This window comes from Dipodomys merriami, unplaced genomic scaffold (genome assembly GCF_024711535.1).
Source record: "Dipodomys merriami isolate MVZ:Mamm:240054 unplaced genomic scaffold, mDipMer1.0.p SCAF_173, whole genome shotgun sequence".
Classification (NCBI taxonomy): Eukaryota; Metazoa; Chordata; class Mammalia; order Rodentia; family Heteromyidae; genus Dipodomys; species Dipodomys merriami.
The window spans coordinates 540,990-556,934 of NW_027203082.1; the positions used below are offsets into that span (position 1 = coordinate 540,990).

Here is a 15,945-nt window from a genome sequence, read left to right on the forward strand (position 1 = left end):
TTTAGACTATATATGTAATATTCATAGATATACAAAATATATATAAATGTCCTTTCTAAATAGTTAATAAATGCTTGTTATAGTTTGTAAAAAGTTTATTAAATCAATTTTTTCAACCAATGTAAACAAATTTGAGCAATCATAATTCAGAAGGGCTTGGGTCAGATGATATTTATGAAAATTAAAGGAAATTAGTAAAAATTTTAATTTACTGTGTATGCTTTCACTACTGATAACTTAGTTTAAAATAAGCACATTTTTTTCACATGGCCCAATCCTTTTATGATATCCATGAAAAAATGTTGCATATCTTAGTGAAAATGTCTAGTGTTCAAATTACCTAGTTGAGTGTGTATTCCCTTACTCCTGTTTGTGTTGTACCATTTCTGGTTCTAAAAACTTCAAAGAAAAACCCAACTTACACATTGTATTGTTGAACAAAGAATTACTTCATTGCTGTTTTTTGTGTTAATGTTCTTTTCAGGGCAGATTCTTCTAAAAGTGGTCAACTGAGCTGTATACTGCAACACTGCAAGTTAGTTTTCTCTGGTAGAAAGTAGGTCCTGAGAAGTTAGTCCAACATTGGACCCTTGTTTCATAGTGTGTTGTTTTAGTATTTCTGCAAAGGATGTTGGTAGGGAAACTGAAAGGCAGAGTTCCACAGGAGAGGCTCATAAGACTCATTCCTTAATTTTCTACTTTTATTGCATCTTATCTATTCAAATGCCTCCCTACAATGGTCTTTTGCCTGTGTGTGGGGAGGGGGTGGGTGGGATTCAGTTCTTTGAGATTGTGTTTGTATGTGAGGGGAGGGGGGAGTGGGATTCAGTTCTTTGAGATTGTGTGTTTGTATGTGAGAATATAAGACTGTAACAAGGGGGTAATAAAGCTGTTATTATATAAGACCCCCCCCACTACCTTATTGAGATCTCTCCATTTCCAGTCTTCTCATAATATAAGGGTCATAGAACAAGGCAACAGAAGACTTCAGAGCTGAATCTTAGTGACCATGAAATTACCTTACATGCCCTGATTTCACTATTTTTACACCTATTATCCAAATCCAGTTTCTCAAAGGGTACTAACCCAAATGACTACAAAGATGGCTGTCTGAATGCCATGAATTATGCCCTGCCCTCAACTCTGTGCCACATTCTGTCATCTCCATAACAGGCCCCATTTAAATTTTTCCTTATCATGATTTTCATATGTCTGACATTAATCTACCTTCCGTATTTAAAATAAATTTTGCTAATTAATTCTTAGACTTACATTTCTTTTGAAATACATCATCAAGAATTTAGAGTCTAATTTTTTTTGTGCTAAGGTAAGAACATAATTTAGTTTAGTAGCATTCAGACACATGGATTTGTTTCAGATTTGGTTCCATTGTGCCTCAGCTTCTGTGAAAGAAAAGCACATGGAGCCAGGAACCTGTGGCTCACGACTGTAATCCTAGCTACACAGGAGGCTGAGATCTGAAGATCACAGTTCAAAGCCAGCCCCAGCAGGAAATTCTGTGAGACTCTTATCTCCACTAGAAAACTGGAAGTGGCACTGTGGCTCAAGCGGTAGAGCGCTCACCTTGAGCTGAACAGCTGAGGGACAGTGCCCAAGCCAGGAGTTCAAGCCCCACGACCAATCAAAAAAAAAAAAAAAAAACTGCACATGGACTTCCGTACCTGGGTTCCTCAGAAATTAGTTCAGCACTGGCTACAGTGCTGAACGATCCCAGCTGTCAAGTTCAGTCTGAAAGCATGAGAATCTCAAGGGCAGGACAATTAAAGCAAACAGATAAAACTAAAACAAAACGTTCATGACAATTCCTGTTCAGAAGCAAGGAAAAAAAATCTAATCTATGAGACTGGATCATGCACTGTGTGAGTTTACATTCAGTAAAGTTACCTTGCATGCTTTGGTTATTATTTGAGTAGGATGATTTGTAAGTACTTATGCATGCAATATTTTTGTACCTGAGGTTACATGTTTTGCTTTTTTTTAAAAAAATGCCTTTTTACAAACTTTGTCAGAGCTCATCTATGAATACTTTAAAAATATATATGTATCTACTTCTTCATTCAAAACAGCTTAATTTCAACCAGTTCTACAAACATTGAGATGAGAGGGAGATTGTAGGACAGTCTGAATGGAGAATGAATTTTAAACTCTTTTCAAAGGTGAAATCAGGTTTGTGTCTATGTAATAATCTCTAAACTGTGAGGGCTTAAACAGATGGCACATGAATGAATAAACCTACTGAATACCCTGTTTCCAGGATGTTTCTAGAAGTATTTCAAGGGGTCTTTAAACAACCACATCAATTCCAGTACAACAACTACCTTGAAGTTCACTCTAGTCTTCTGGAAATGATCCAGGGGTGAATGAGGAAGGCACACAAAATGACTGTCTTGCTTCCTCTATATGCCTCAGGAACTCTTGGACAATTTACTGGGGAAAGAGTTTAAGAGCCTTAAATAAGACTAGTACTATTGTCCCAATCTTGTTTGTGTGGCAAGAAAGATTCATCTGTATAAGAATTTAGACATAGGCCCAATGACCAACCTAATAATTGCCCTATTATGAAAGAATATGATCTGACACTCTGAACATAACTATGTCCTACCCAGATCTGTATTACACATTTGCCATTCTAGTGGAATCTATGTTGGCTGAAAAAACATACTTCCTAGTTTTCTATTAAAGTTTTCTGATGATGTTTGAAGAATACAGAGGGAATGCAGGGTCACTGAAATTAACCCAGTCTTCCTCACAGATTAGGAGTGGCACATAGATATGACTTACCAGATATAGTTACATATTTTGAAGCTCAGCAAACATCACTGGCTCTTTCTGAGCTTTCCTCCATGGAATGTACTGTCAGTGCCTGAAAGTACCTTAGTGTAACTGAGGGCTCATATCGCAAATGAGTCCTGCCCTTCAAGAGCTCTTGGCCTGTTGTTTCTCACTGACATGCTCAAAGCTTTCCCAGAGGGTCTCCAAAGGGGACCCAAGACAATTTTCTGACTAGAAAGAGCAATTTAAATGACAATTTCTTGCCATGAAAATGAGATGCCCAAAACAGGTCTGCGTTCCAAACCGTGTACATATTAAAATGCGTATTATATAGTGAATAAAGAACATTCTTGTTTTTCTGTTTGATTTGTGGTGATATTCTTTCTATGAAGTTTCATTCATTTTTAAGTGATCATTTTACTTGATTTTGTAAAGGCATTATTAAATAATGCAAAAATTTTAAGCATTACTTCTGGATGTTTTGACAGACAATAGACTAAAAAATTTTAGTGCTGATGGACACTAGCAGACATACTGGGTATATCTCCCCTGAAACAACTTCCTGAAGTTTGAAATTACTTTGGATTCCAATAGTAAAATAAAATAAACAAATAAACCAAACTGCTGCACTTCTTATTATTTTAGGGGTTTGAACTGTGATTGATCTCTAGTATGTAGTTACAGCTGGATAGAGAATGCTGCATACCTTTATCATTGCAAATTCAGTTGCCTCTAGAAGACCATCACAGACAGAAAAGGTTCATGGAGAATCCTTTGTTCAGAGGTTCTTAATGGCCTCTGATGGATTCAAGTCAACTGCCTAGTCTGCAAATATACAGCAGGGGGTGGGAGAGGGGTGGAGGGGGAACAGGAGGTGAGAATATTTAAGCAGGCAGTTGTCATGAGCTAGAGACTGGTACCCAGAATTCTTCCCAGACTATTTCTAATTCCTAACATTCTACAGAGTGCCATTTTGAAACTATTGTGGCATTTTAGTTGTCTGCACAGACTTAGAGAAACATGATTCAACAGTGGGTTGTCACTTAGGCTCAGGGGTGAATGCCTTAATGCCTGCTGTCCAGTTGGGGCCATTACTTTACTCTGTCGAGGCTTCACTGGTGAACAACAAAGCCTATGACCATGATGTTGCTTTCACCTAGTCTTTGTAAGCTAGTAGGCTATAGTATCGATAAGCCTTAAGGACTTGCATGCAGTCTTAATTTAAGGATCCTTCACAACCCATGGGTTTAAGGTAATACTACTGGACTTCAATCCACACAGAGATTAGTAGTCTAATCTCTCAGCATGTGTGCACATTTCTCTCTCACTAGTCAATTCCCCAGGCCTTGACACCCGTCTCCTTTCTTTGGTGCCAGTATTGGGGCTTGAATTCAGGGCCTGGACATTGTTCCTTTGTTTGTTTGTTTTTTTAATTCAAGGCTGTTGTCCTAATACTTGAGCCCTAGTTCCACTTCCAGCTTTTTGATGGTTCTCATGGACTTTCCTGCCTAGCTAGCCTTGAACTGCAATCCTCTGATCTCAGCTTCCCCAATAAGCATGAGCCACCAGTCCCTGGCTGACTTCAATTTTTATATTTATAGACAGAATTTTCATAATCAAAGACTATATAAAAGTTGGGAGAAGATTGTGGAAGATGAAAGGAGAGAAAGAATAGGTCAACTTCCTAGAACTGGACCTGGGGAAAATGATATTTTGGTTAGCATTTTGCAAATGCTTGTTCTAATACTTTTAAAAAATGTACCTTTCAATATAATTACCAAGCTCCAAACACACACAAAATACTCTAAAACACTAAGTGGAAATTTACCAATCACATAAAATGCCTTCCAATAGAAAATTCCTGATACTTGCTGTTTAAAATAAGTGCCACAGGGGCATGCATTTTTCATAGTAAACCACAGACATCCATTAACATCTAGTGACAAAATATTGATCTATTGCTTACAGTGCAAGAAGGTGAACAGTTCAGGTTAGTATGGAACTGAGGAAACACATCATTTTAAGGAAAAATGTACTTATCACTCAAGAAATGTAATTTCAAATAGTAACAGTTTAAAAGGAATATTGTTGTGCAGGGCAGTTAGAAAGCCAGCAAAATATGACAGTTAAGCAAAGTTAATGCGAACTCAGTAGAAAGCAAGGTCTTATCGAGGTTTTTTTCCCTGCAGAGAATGCATGAAGAGACAGTATATTGTCTCTTATTGATGTTCATACAGTTTCAAAATGCATGTCAGTAATATGTGTTTGACATATTCACACTCTATGTCATGTCTGCTTTAAGGAAAACACTCCTTCAAAGTCCTATACTATGAAAAAGTATTTTCCATAACATTTTATTTGGTCCATTTAACAATACTCAGTTCCCAAACCTTTCACACCCAAGTTAAAAATTGGAGCAACAAAACAAACCTCCAGCAAGGCATAAGTAAGATATTAAAGTGCATATATACATTCCCAGAAAAGTTTTGATTGGGAACAGCAAAAATTTCTAGTGCAAAACTGCTTTTGCCAGCAAAGCTCCCTCTCTGGAAACAAAGGGCTACAATAAAAGTGAAAACTGGAGCAGGGATAAGCAATGTGTGTCTTTAGTTGAGTTAATATATGTGCATGCACCAATGGCCCAAACTATGTTCAGTCTTGCGAAAGAGGGAATTTCAGGGGACAGGTTAGAAATAGTCTGAATTCCCTCAACTCAGGCAGGGCTTTCTTCATGAGTCCCTTGAACAACTTCCTCAGATTTGCCCTCAGGGGCAGATGGAAACAAGACAGCCAAAGAACATGTTTTACAATACACTTGCAACTCCTGAAGAGTACTCATACTTTATCTTGGTTTATCTTCAGTCTTTCAATTCTTCTTTTGTATCTGACCTGGGCTCTGCTTACAGCATTTTGGGCTTCTGGATCTGAACAGAGATTGGGCATTGTCAGTGGGAACTAATTCCCTTGGGTTATATGATCATGGCCTTTTGAATATCTGATATATCTTTTTTGAAATTCATAATAAAATATTTTTTCACTTGTCAGTACAATAACACAGGCGAGGGATTATTATTCTTTATGTTTACTTTTTTTGTTTTTCCTTCAAGGATCCAAGTTGAAAGCTCTTAGAAGAACATCCAGGTCACCGAGGTTGGCTGCTTGGAAGAGTTCTGGTTGGTCCATCAGAGACAGGGCAATTCTGAGGGCAGCCCAGATGTTACCAGAGATTGCAGGATGAGGAACTTGCTGTTGATTCCTGCTCTTTCTTTGCAAACTGAGGGCAGTGAGAAAGTTGCTGACCGCTTCTCTAAGAGGGGAGAAAAAGAAATCTGAAAAATCTTAAAATGCAAATAATTTCAGAGGTAGCAAGCTTAAACGAATATATTAAGTTCTTTCAGTACAAAATCCTGAATTACCTCTATTTTGGGTTACATGATCAGAAAAACAACTTCCTGATTTTCTTGTTATTCTTTTGTGTTAAAACAGAAAGGAAGCCAACTATTTTAGGAATGGCGCATGGAAAGGAGTAAGAACAATCATTGCTGACTGACTCATTCATGCTTTGATTTTCCCCTACTCTAGGAATGATGGCAAAGGCTTAATCCATTTGCAGATGGGATTTATATAAGTAGATCTTAAGAGACAGAATTTGCTCCACTCAAAATAAAGTAGTGTAATTTTTCCTGCTAGAAATATGAGATGGAGGTCGAGGTGGAGCTTGCCTTTATTTTCAGAATATATGGGCTTGAGTCTCAATTATTTAGTCTTATACAAACTTCTTATTTTCAAGGCTTGTGAGCAAGACATTTTCAAAATATATGAAATAATGTCATTGTTCTCTCTAAACATAGTTTTGGAAAACAGCTATTGTCTTATAAAATATATTATTTATAGTAAAATACAATGAGTTTTCTATCAAATTTAAAAAAATGTTCTCAATCTAATACTATAAATGTTGATGGATATAAGCCACATAAACAAAAGCCTTTTGACATTCTCAATAACTGCTATCAGAATAAAGGACTCCTGAGAACACAGATGAGTTAGATGCCAAAGCAGTTCTAGTGCATTACTGCTCCTGGACACCATATATCCCTGTGTGGCGTGAGCCTCCCCAGCAGTTCTGCATCTCTCTAATCTTGTATTGTACACTTAAAAAATGGATTACTGCAAGAATAATCATTCCACCTTCATTTGTATCTGCTGTACTTTTCTCAAAAGCTTTTTACATACTTGATCTCATTTAATCCAGTAAGGTAGTTACTAAGCATCCAAGAAAAATCCCCAGTGAGGCTGGATTTCCAATTCCAACACACATGAACTAGGCATATGCTGTGCATATTGTTAGATCAGCTTGGACAGAAAATGCAGCTGGAGAAAATCATGTTGTTTGTAATCTTGGGCAAAGAATTAGCATGGGTTTCCTAGTCACCCTTGTTCTGGGTTCCTGATCACTCAAGTAAGAGTAGAATGATTTATTAATGTATGGGCAAAGGGACTCCACAGTACAGTCTCTTCTGGCCCTCCTCACGGGGTGGTAGCTTGAACAGCAATGTCTCTCTGAGTTTGCCTTCATACTCCTAGACCTGTGAGAACTCTGGGGAAGAAGACCTTAGAATTCCCCTTCTTTAGATGCTCTCAGTCTTGAGCAGTCTTGAGTCAGAGGTATTTGGAGAGAAAGAGAAGAATGAGTTATTAAATTTGTCAAGCTGCTAAAGGATTTTTTAGTAAGATAGTCTAATATTGTTCCTTAACTGTCCTTTTGAGGATTCAGAATATTGTATATATATATTTATATAAAAAGTTTTCAGTCTTTAATTCCCATTTTCTTCAAGAGGAGCAAGATATGTTTCTCCTTTTCTATTTCTCCCTACTTTAACCTTGTTAAACTAAAATAAATCCTTGTTAAATCTCCAAGTTTTCAAAAGTACTGCACATATAACTTTAACTTGTTTGTGCATGCTGTCATGTTTAATGAAAAGTCCATTCATTTAAAAAACATTTACTTCGTAGTCACTTTTATACTAATACTAAAGGCATTATGACCAAAGGGATTAACTTCCTCATTTTTTTTATAAGGTTAAGTTTCATTAGTCTAAGTTCTACTCTGGAGCTCCTGTTAACAAAATATAACATTCTAAAGTATACTCAAGTTTCACACCAACAATCTCCTTTCTTTATTTCCACTGTGTACAGCACCAGACCAGGACTTAGCTTTGATTCTTTGTGGAAAATGTGAGATGACAAATAACTGTTATATAGCTATAACAGTTATTATAGCTATATACATAGACACTTGCAGTTCTTGAGGGATGTATCTTTCATGCATGTGCAAATATTTGTACCTGCTTCTGGTTTTCTTCTGAGCCTTATTCTTACTGAGTGTTATGTTTTGTTTATGTGATACTTTCTGTTTATGTGAAACTTCTTAGCACTAATTGATTTCCACTTGACTTCCTCTTCCCCCACCCCCCTGCATTAGGAACAAACTACCATTTCTCAAGACTTCCCACATTTGGTATATTTAAAGATGTATAAAGCTTAGTTGAGATGTGCCAATTATTGATCAGGATTAGATTTAGCAAAGATCCAGGACACAGTTAAAACTTAATTTCAGATGAACAATAGCATTTACTACTTGGGAAATACTTACTATTCAAATTATTTGCTATTTTTCTGAAATTGAAATTTAACAGGTATTCTGGCAACCTCAAATTGACCTGTTCTTGTGAGACTTAAAGATTTAAACTTCATACTTCAGCAGTTTCCAATGCCATTTTTGTCACAGTCTTGGGCAAATTATTATCCCAATGAATTTTATGTCTGTGAATGCCAACAATATGTTTTTTTCCAATGTGGTGCTGAAATTTCTTTTTTCCCCTCTTAATAAGGTTTTTTAAATTGTGAAAATACCGTACAGAGGGGTTACAATTACATGAGCATGGTACTGAGTACATTTCTTTTTTAAAAAATTATTGTGAAAATACCATACAGAGGGGTTACAATTACATGGGCAAGATAGTGAGTACATTTCTTATTAAGCATTGTTGTCTCCTCCTTTGTTTCCCCTTACCATCCCTGCCCTCCTCTTCCTCCCCCGCCAAACAATATATTTGATTGGCTCCACAAGTACTATTTTCTATATAAAGCAGTTGTAATGAGCAAAATCCAATCCAGAAGCTTTAAAAAAGCTTCTTTTCATTGAATTTAATATCTACATGTTATATATGTTTACTTTTAGGTGTGTCATCAAATTATATATATATATGTGTTATAAAAAAAGAGAATTATATATGCATACATATTTAGATAGATAGATAGATATAAAGCCTAAAAATGTGCTTATAAGTCAGGTAAGAAAAACCAGATAAAACTAGGAATGAGCTTAGTATAAAAATCGACTCTGCCAGAGAACTGATCTGTGGAGAAGTGCTCTGGCTTCAAGTCTGAGCTTTTGCACAGGGATGTGAAGAACACATCTGTAGGAGCAAAGTTGAGTGTCCACAAAAATCAAACAAACCAGCTGCTCAGGGAATCACTCAGCTCTTCATGGTTTTGATCTTAGAAAAATCTTCACAGAGAACATGATGTAATTGAATGACTAATGTTCTTTGTAACATCCTTTAAGTAAAAATGCAACAACTGTTTTTTAAGGCTTTAATATTTGACAGCTGAAAATTATACAAAGCATTTGTTTGTAACAAATGCTGCTCTCAGATTATTGATGTAAGCAAGTAATCAAGAATACTGATGATGGCAACTATAGTTATAATAATAAATGCTTATTAGGTATTGAGCATCTGCTCATTTACATCTAACCTGCCCAGTCATCCAGCTAGATGTTCATTCATATTCTCTGTCTCTCTCTCCACACACGCACACAAGGAGACAGCTCAAGTTTTATGCCTAGCACTATAAAACTTGTAAATTGCAGAACTGTGACTTGAGCCTAAACTTGTCTGTAAATGAAACTATGGCTCTTTCTGAGAACAGGAAAAGGCTTACATGGTCTTATTTTGTTGAAAAATAACATTTAGTCATGTTTATGACAATAGTATTTGTTTATTTAGAATTTTTTTAAACTAGAAAAAGAAGGAAGAAAATAACTTCACATTTCCATTGCCCTAAGTAATAAAGGACCTTGTTAATGGGTAACGATAGAGAAGATAGAGTACTGAGTGACAATGACAAGTCATGAGAAAATGATTTCTAACCATAAACCCATTCATTTTTTTCAATTGTTACTCTTCTAACTTTATTCATATTCAGTTTAGAAAACTTGAATTCTTGGTTTTGCTTCACTGAATGCTGCTTTGAGGACCTTCTAAAGTTAGTTGCCAAGTACCCTAAACTACTCTCCTAATAAGGAGACCCCCTTATTACGAGACCTCCTCCTCTTAAATGGAAAATAAAAAAGATTAACTTGCTCATGGTTCACAGAAAGTTGCTCTTAGGGATGTTGAGAACCTAGACAACTTGTCCTAATCCCAGCCAGCTGAATCAGTCTCTAGTAAGTGGGCTGCTCTTCCCAAGATGCCCGAATGGTTGAAGTTCTCCACAGATAGAGCCCACGAGCTCCTCTGCCTCAGGGGCGAAAGGGTTAGCAAAAGGAAAATATGTGGATAAAAGGAGATATTTTTCTTGCAGATAACCTCTGAGGTGATTCTGCCTCTGAGGTTAGTCCTGAGCATGGTGGGTCTTGCCTGTTACATACTTTACCTGTAGGCTCCCAGGTTGATACAGCTGATTCCCAGGTTGTATCTGGAGCGAATGAAGCCTGGCTGGATCTCCAGTGCTCTAGTGTAGGCTTCCACAGCTTCCTCACTTCGGTCTCCATTTGCCAAGGTAGCCCCAAGCCGGTTCCATAAGGAATAGTCCTGATGGCAAAAATCACATCAACCTAATGACCACAGCCATGGTGACAACAAACCTCTACTTCTCTGCAGAGGAAGAAAGATGGCTAAAAAATGGTCCAGTGTTCACTGACTAAGATCATGGTGAAGTAAATTATTTAAAAAATTTCATGGAAAATGACTTTCTTTCATCAAATAGCAGTTAGTATTTGATGCTGACATGTAATTAATATTTCTATTTTAAATATTTCAGTGGTAGGTAATATCCACAGTGATGTATCAGTCCCAATCAGTACCAATTAAACAATGGAAAGAAATAGCATGTAGACAAAATATATGAAATGTAGCCCCACAGAAACGTTGGTTACAGAGAACCTTATGATTTCTTTCAGTGCTAGGCATTTTTTTTTTTTTTACCTCTGGCCGAACAGTTAAGGCGGCGTTAAATGCATCTATTGCTCTGTTAAACTCCCCGCTCAAGTGGAACAGCACACCCAGACCTGTCTGCAGGTCTGGGTCAATCACATCTCCATTTTGGTGGGCAGCTTCCAGATATAATTCTTTCACTCCTTCTAGAACAGAGCTACAAGAGAAAAAAAAAAGATTTATAGTTCAAATAGGCTAAAGATAAATGACTGGATGTTAACACCCTTTTGACTTGATTAAATTTCCACAAACTATATTAGCCAAATAATGGGGCTGTTATTGCTAAGTGTTAGAACATACAACCGGTTTTCCCAAAAATTTCTGCTGACAGATACAGAGTGTACCAAGCAAGGCCTTTACAAAGAATGTTCTGCTGGCCTGTGTGTGCTGTAGCTGCTAAGTTGTCCAGAGTATTGCTGAGAAAGCATTTAGCATTAGGATCTGTGGCGGATAGAAAGTAAAATTCCTAGAAGAAAGGACTTCCACTTACTCATTCCTTAGATTTTATAAAACACAGAGCACCAGTACTTTCTATCCTTTAGGTGAATTAGATACATTTGGCTATAAAATATGGTACACAGATAAATGTGAGTGCCCAGAGTATAGATCATATGCATACATAAGATCTACCAAGGTTGGCTGGAGGATGGCTGCTGTGGTATCATCCAAAAACCCATGTATTGAAGATTTGGTCACCAACCTATGGTTGGGAGTTGGTGGAAGCTTTGGGAGGTGAAACCTGGTCAAAGAAGTTGGGTCACTTGGGAGCATGTGCTTAAGGGACACTGGAATTCTGGCTCCCTTCTATCTGACTTTGCTTCATGAGGTGGGAAGGTTCCCCCACCACATGCTCCCATCATATGGGCTTCCTCACCATAGACCCCAAAGCAGCCAGACCAATTGACTATTGAAACCTCCAAACTTGAGAGACAAGGCAAGAATTTCTTCCTTATAAGCTGACTACCAGGGCCTTTTGTCACAGTGATTTTTGAAAGCTAACTAATAAGAAGGCCTAAATCTCAGCATCCATCTTTCTAAGTGCTATTCTTCCTGGAGTGAGATGTGAGGTTCACAAATTAATCTTAAGGCAATTAGTTGTGTATGTAAATATTTACTGCTTGCTATACTAGAAGGATACCTGTCAACTGGTGACTTAGACATCCTCCGAGTGAGGCCTGGAGATCCCTTCTTGCTTTTCACAAGGTATTTGTACTTTGGATTTTGCTTGATCCAATTCTTCAGAGCCTCACAGGCATCTTGCTGATGGCCTGTGTTCGTGTAACTCACAGCTAAGGCCATCAAAGCTTTTAAATTGTTAGGCTGCAATTCTAAGCACCTTGAAAGAAAGCAAAACAAACACAATCAGCTTTGGTTTTTAACCAGTATTTGAAAGTTATATTTCAAAGAAAATGAGTATTGTCCTGAAGACTGACATTTCTGGTAATCTTAACCAGGGGTTTTACAATGACAGGAAGCATGGCTAATGCTTTCACATAAATTATTAGCAGTTAATCTAATGAGATGTAAGGGTTATCATTATTTTAACACTGCTCTATTATGTTCTCTCTCCCAAACTGGATGTGAGTCAAATTTGGATGTTCAGAGATAACTCTGTAGTGTTTTGCAGAGAAAGGAGAAATTTCTATGTGTTCAGACTACTAATATGGCCGTTTTGGAGAGACAGGCTATGGCTGCTCTTCCTCATGCTTTCATACTGTCCTCTAGCACTTTCCAAACTTCAAAGTGTGTAAGTTCTGAAAGATGCTGGTGGTTCATGCTCATAATCTTAGCTACTTGGCAGTTTGAAATCCAGAGTGTCTCAGTTTGAAGCTAGCCTGGGCAGAAAAGTCTGAGATACTCCATCTCCAATTAATCAGCAGAATGCTGGACTGACAGCATGGCATAAGTGGTAGAAATGTGAGCAAGCAAGCGAGTTGAGAGGGTGAGGCCCTGAATTCAAGCCTTGGTACCTGCACACACACAAAGTGTAGAAGTTCTGTATACAACTATACATTCTAGTAAGTAGGCCTGGGGTGGGTGTCCAAAGGGTAGCAAGTCTAGCAAGCTCTCAGAGAGTGGTGAGAGGGGTAGTATCTGGATAAGACTTTTGAGTAGCAAGTCCTAGGTGGCACTGAATGCCACTGTTGTTTGCCATTACCCAGATACATGTTAGCACTGGCCGAATTCTCAATTTTAAATGTCCTAGAAGAAATCGTGTTGAGCAAGGTAAGCCAAGAACAAAGAGAAAAACGGCACATGGTCTCCCTGATAAGCGGATGTTAAATCCAAAATGTAAGGTAATATGACAAAATTAATAAGACTTAAGAAACAAAGGACTTCCACTCATCTGGTCGAATCACTACTAAATAAAACATGCTGCTGATCACATACATGGTATATATGTGCACACTGGAGGGAAACCAGGAGGACGAGACAGAACTAGAGGGAATCAGGGAAAAACATACAACAGTGGGACGCATTAGCTGCACTGGACATTGATCAAAATGAACTAAGCAACTCAATAGCAGTGATGGGAGGGAGGGAACAAGTGGGAAAGAGGGAACAGCTGATGCTATGCAAAACAAACAAATGTACTTCTATCACACAATGTGGAAGAAATAACTGTATTGCGAAGCTCATAGAACTCATAAATGTTATAGACCACAATAGACAATTTGCCCCATGAAAGTTAGAATGTGTTTGTGACTCTAACTAAGCATCACTATCCCACAATACTGTGAAATTTGGGAAATTATGTAATAACTTAATCACAATAAAGCATTTGAAAAAAATGTGCATTAGCAACACCTGGGGAAATTTAAATCCACTTTAAACTCAAGTTGCTCAGTAATAACTAATTAAACCATAGGTTCTAAGTGTACCTGGGCATCTCTATGTCTATGTCTCTGTCTCTCTCCCTTTCTTTGATTTCCCTTCCCCCCCTCTCTGTCTCTCTCTGTCTCTCTCTGTCTCTCTCTGTCTCTGTCTCTCTCTCTCTCTCTCTCTCTCTCTCTCAAATAATCTACTATGCCTGTGTGTATAGAGTTAAGAATCACTTCTCAGAGAGACCCAGATTTGGAATCAAGGATGTATCCATCACACAATGTTTGTATGATCCTGGCCTTTCTTAATTCCCACTTCTCTTGTCTGTAGGAGACAGCTGACAAAGAAGAGCAAAAGCCCAGGCACTTTGCCAAGGAGGTGCCAATGGAAACTTGAAATGTGGGAATATAGGAATATAAAAGAATAAAATTTCAAGGATTAAGAACACTGGAATTTATGTCATAAAATGAACTTTACAACTTTTGTGGGGGTTGGGGTTGGGGTGGAGGGCAGTGTAGTCTTGGAGATGGGAAGGCAGGGATGGAAGGGGAAAAACAAAGGAGGAGGCAACAATGCTTGATAAGAAATGTACTCATTACCTGTAACCCCTCTGTGTGGTATTTTCACAATAAAAAACTTACTATGAATGTAAGAATAAAAAAAGTATGCTGGGCCGGGCGCTGGTGGCTCACGCCTGTAATCCTAGCTACTCAGGAGGCTGAGATCTGAGGATCGCGGTTCAAAGCCAGCCTGGGCAGGAGAGACCGTGAGACTCCTATCTCCAATAAAACCACCAGAAAACCGGAAGTGGTGCTGTAGCTCAAGTGGTAGAGCGCTTGCCTTGAGCTGAAGAGCTAAGGGACAACGCCCAGGCCCAGAGTTCAAGCCCCATGACTGACAAAAAAAAAAAAAAAAAGTATGCTGGCAGTCTAGTATTCCAAAGCTCTATTATTCATACAAGCAGAAATTATTTTGTATTTACATTCATATATATATTTGTATGAAATATAGGGATAGATTTGTGTATGCATATTTTCTTTTTTTGTTGTAATTTTTTATTGTGAAAATACTGTAAAGAGGAGGACCTTTGTTTTCCCTTCCCATCCCTTCCCATCTCCTCCTCCTTTTCCCCCGCTCCACGCCCCCTCTGCGCCAAAGTTGTAAATTGGTTTTTCGACATAATGTCTTGTACATATCATTGTTGCAATGGGTCCACCTGAATGCCTATTTGTATGTATATTTTCTTAGTAAAGCTTTCTGGTAAAAGAATTCATGAGAAAGGGCAGGAAAAGTACAAGCCTATTTTGTAGAAAGTTTTTCCACAATTTAACCAGAGCTCTAAGAAATAAGTGGGTGATTGTACACTTATGTTTTATTCCTATACCCACTCCCAAATGTATTGTCAGTCAGAATTTTGAGTATATTTTTTCAAAAAATGTTTAGATGCTGCAAAAAGATAGAATATTAAAAGGAGATTTAATGAGTCTATTTTATGACTGCTTTTAATGCACACTGTTTTTTAATAAGAGTCAAAGGACTAACAGGAAACACAGCAAGTCCATTGATAAAGTCCACCATTCCCATAATTTTACATTTAGCTTCATCTACCTCTGGAGGGCGACAATGGCTGCTTGTTCATTTTCATTCTCTGCCTGGGTAATCCCGAGGAATTGCCATGCCTACAGAAATAACAAAGAAACATTAACATTGCAAGATGAAGTAGGATTACCCCTGTAGTTGGTTTATTAGCCTGTGTCAGATCCCCTAGCAAAGCACTCTGACTCTGAGTAAGAGCTATGGGAAAGGCCAGGCTGACATGTTTCTTTATTCACTCTCCCTGTGACATCTGGTCAAGATCCTCTGTCATTATTTCCGAACCTGCACAGTATTTACTCTTTCCTTTACCTTAGGACTATTGAAATCTCAGAATTTTTGAGATATCGTGCTATTAGTTATCCTAAAATCAGCAGATATGTCAAATTGAACAAAGGGAGAAGGGGTGAAAAAATAACAACAACAAAAAGTCACTAAATACCCTAAATTTTATAGC

General features: G+C 37.8%; 1 protein-coding gene across 15 annotated transcripts in view; it reads right to left on the reverse strand.

Annotated features, from left to right (window-relative positions):
* Positions 1 to 790: 790 nt before the first annotated feature.
* Positions 791 to 15,945, reverse strand: part of Pex5l (peroxisomal biogenesis factor 5 like) — a 249,369-nt gene continuing 234,214 nt past the window's right edge. For all 15 annotated transcript variants that reach the window (XM_070025860.1, XM_070025855.1, XM_070025856.1 and 12 more), the window contains 5 exons: positions 15,504 to 15,574; positions 12,211 to 12,408; positions 11,064 to 11,229; positions 10,513 to 10,670; positions 791 to 6,100 (listed from right to left, as the gene is read on the reverse strand). In XM_070025860.1, the coding sequence (XP_069881961.1) occupies positions 5,896 to 6,100; positions 10,513 to 10,670; positions 11,064 to 11,229; positions 12,211 to 12,408; positions 15,504 to 15,574 (798 nt within the window). In that variant the 3' untranslated portion in view covers positions 791 to 5,895. The remainder of the gene's footprint in view (positions 6,101 to 10,512; positions 10,671 to 11,063; positions 11,230 to 12,210; positions 12,409 to 15,503; positions 15,575 to 15,945) is intronic.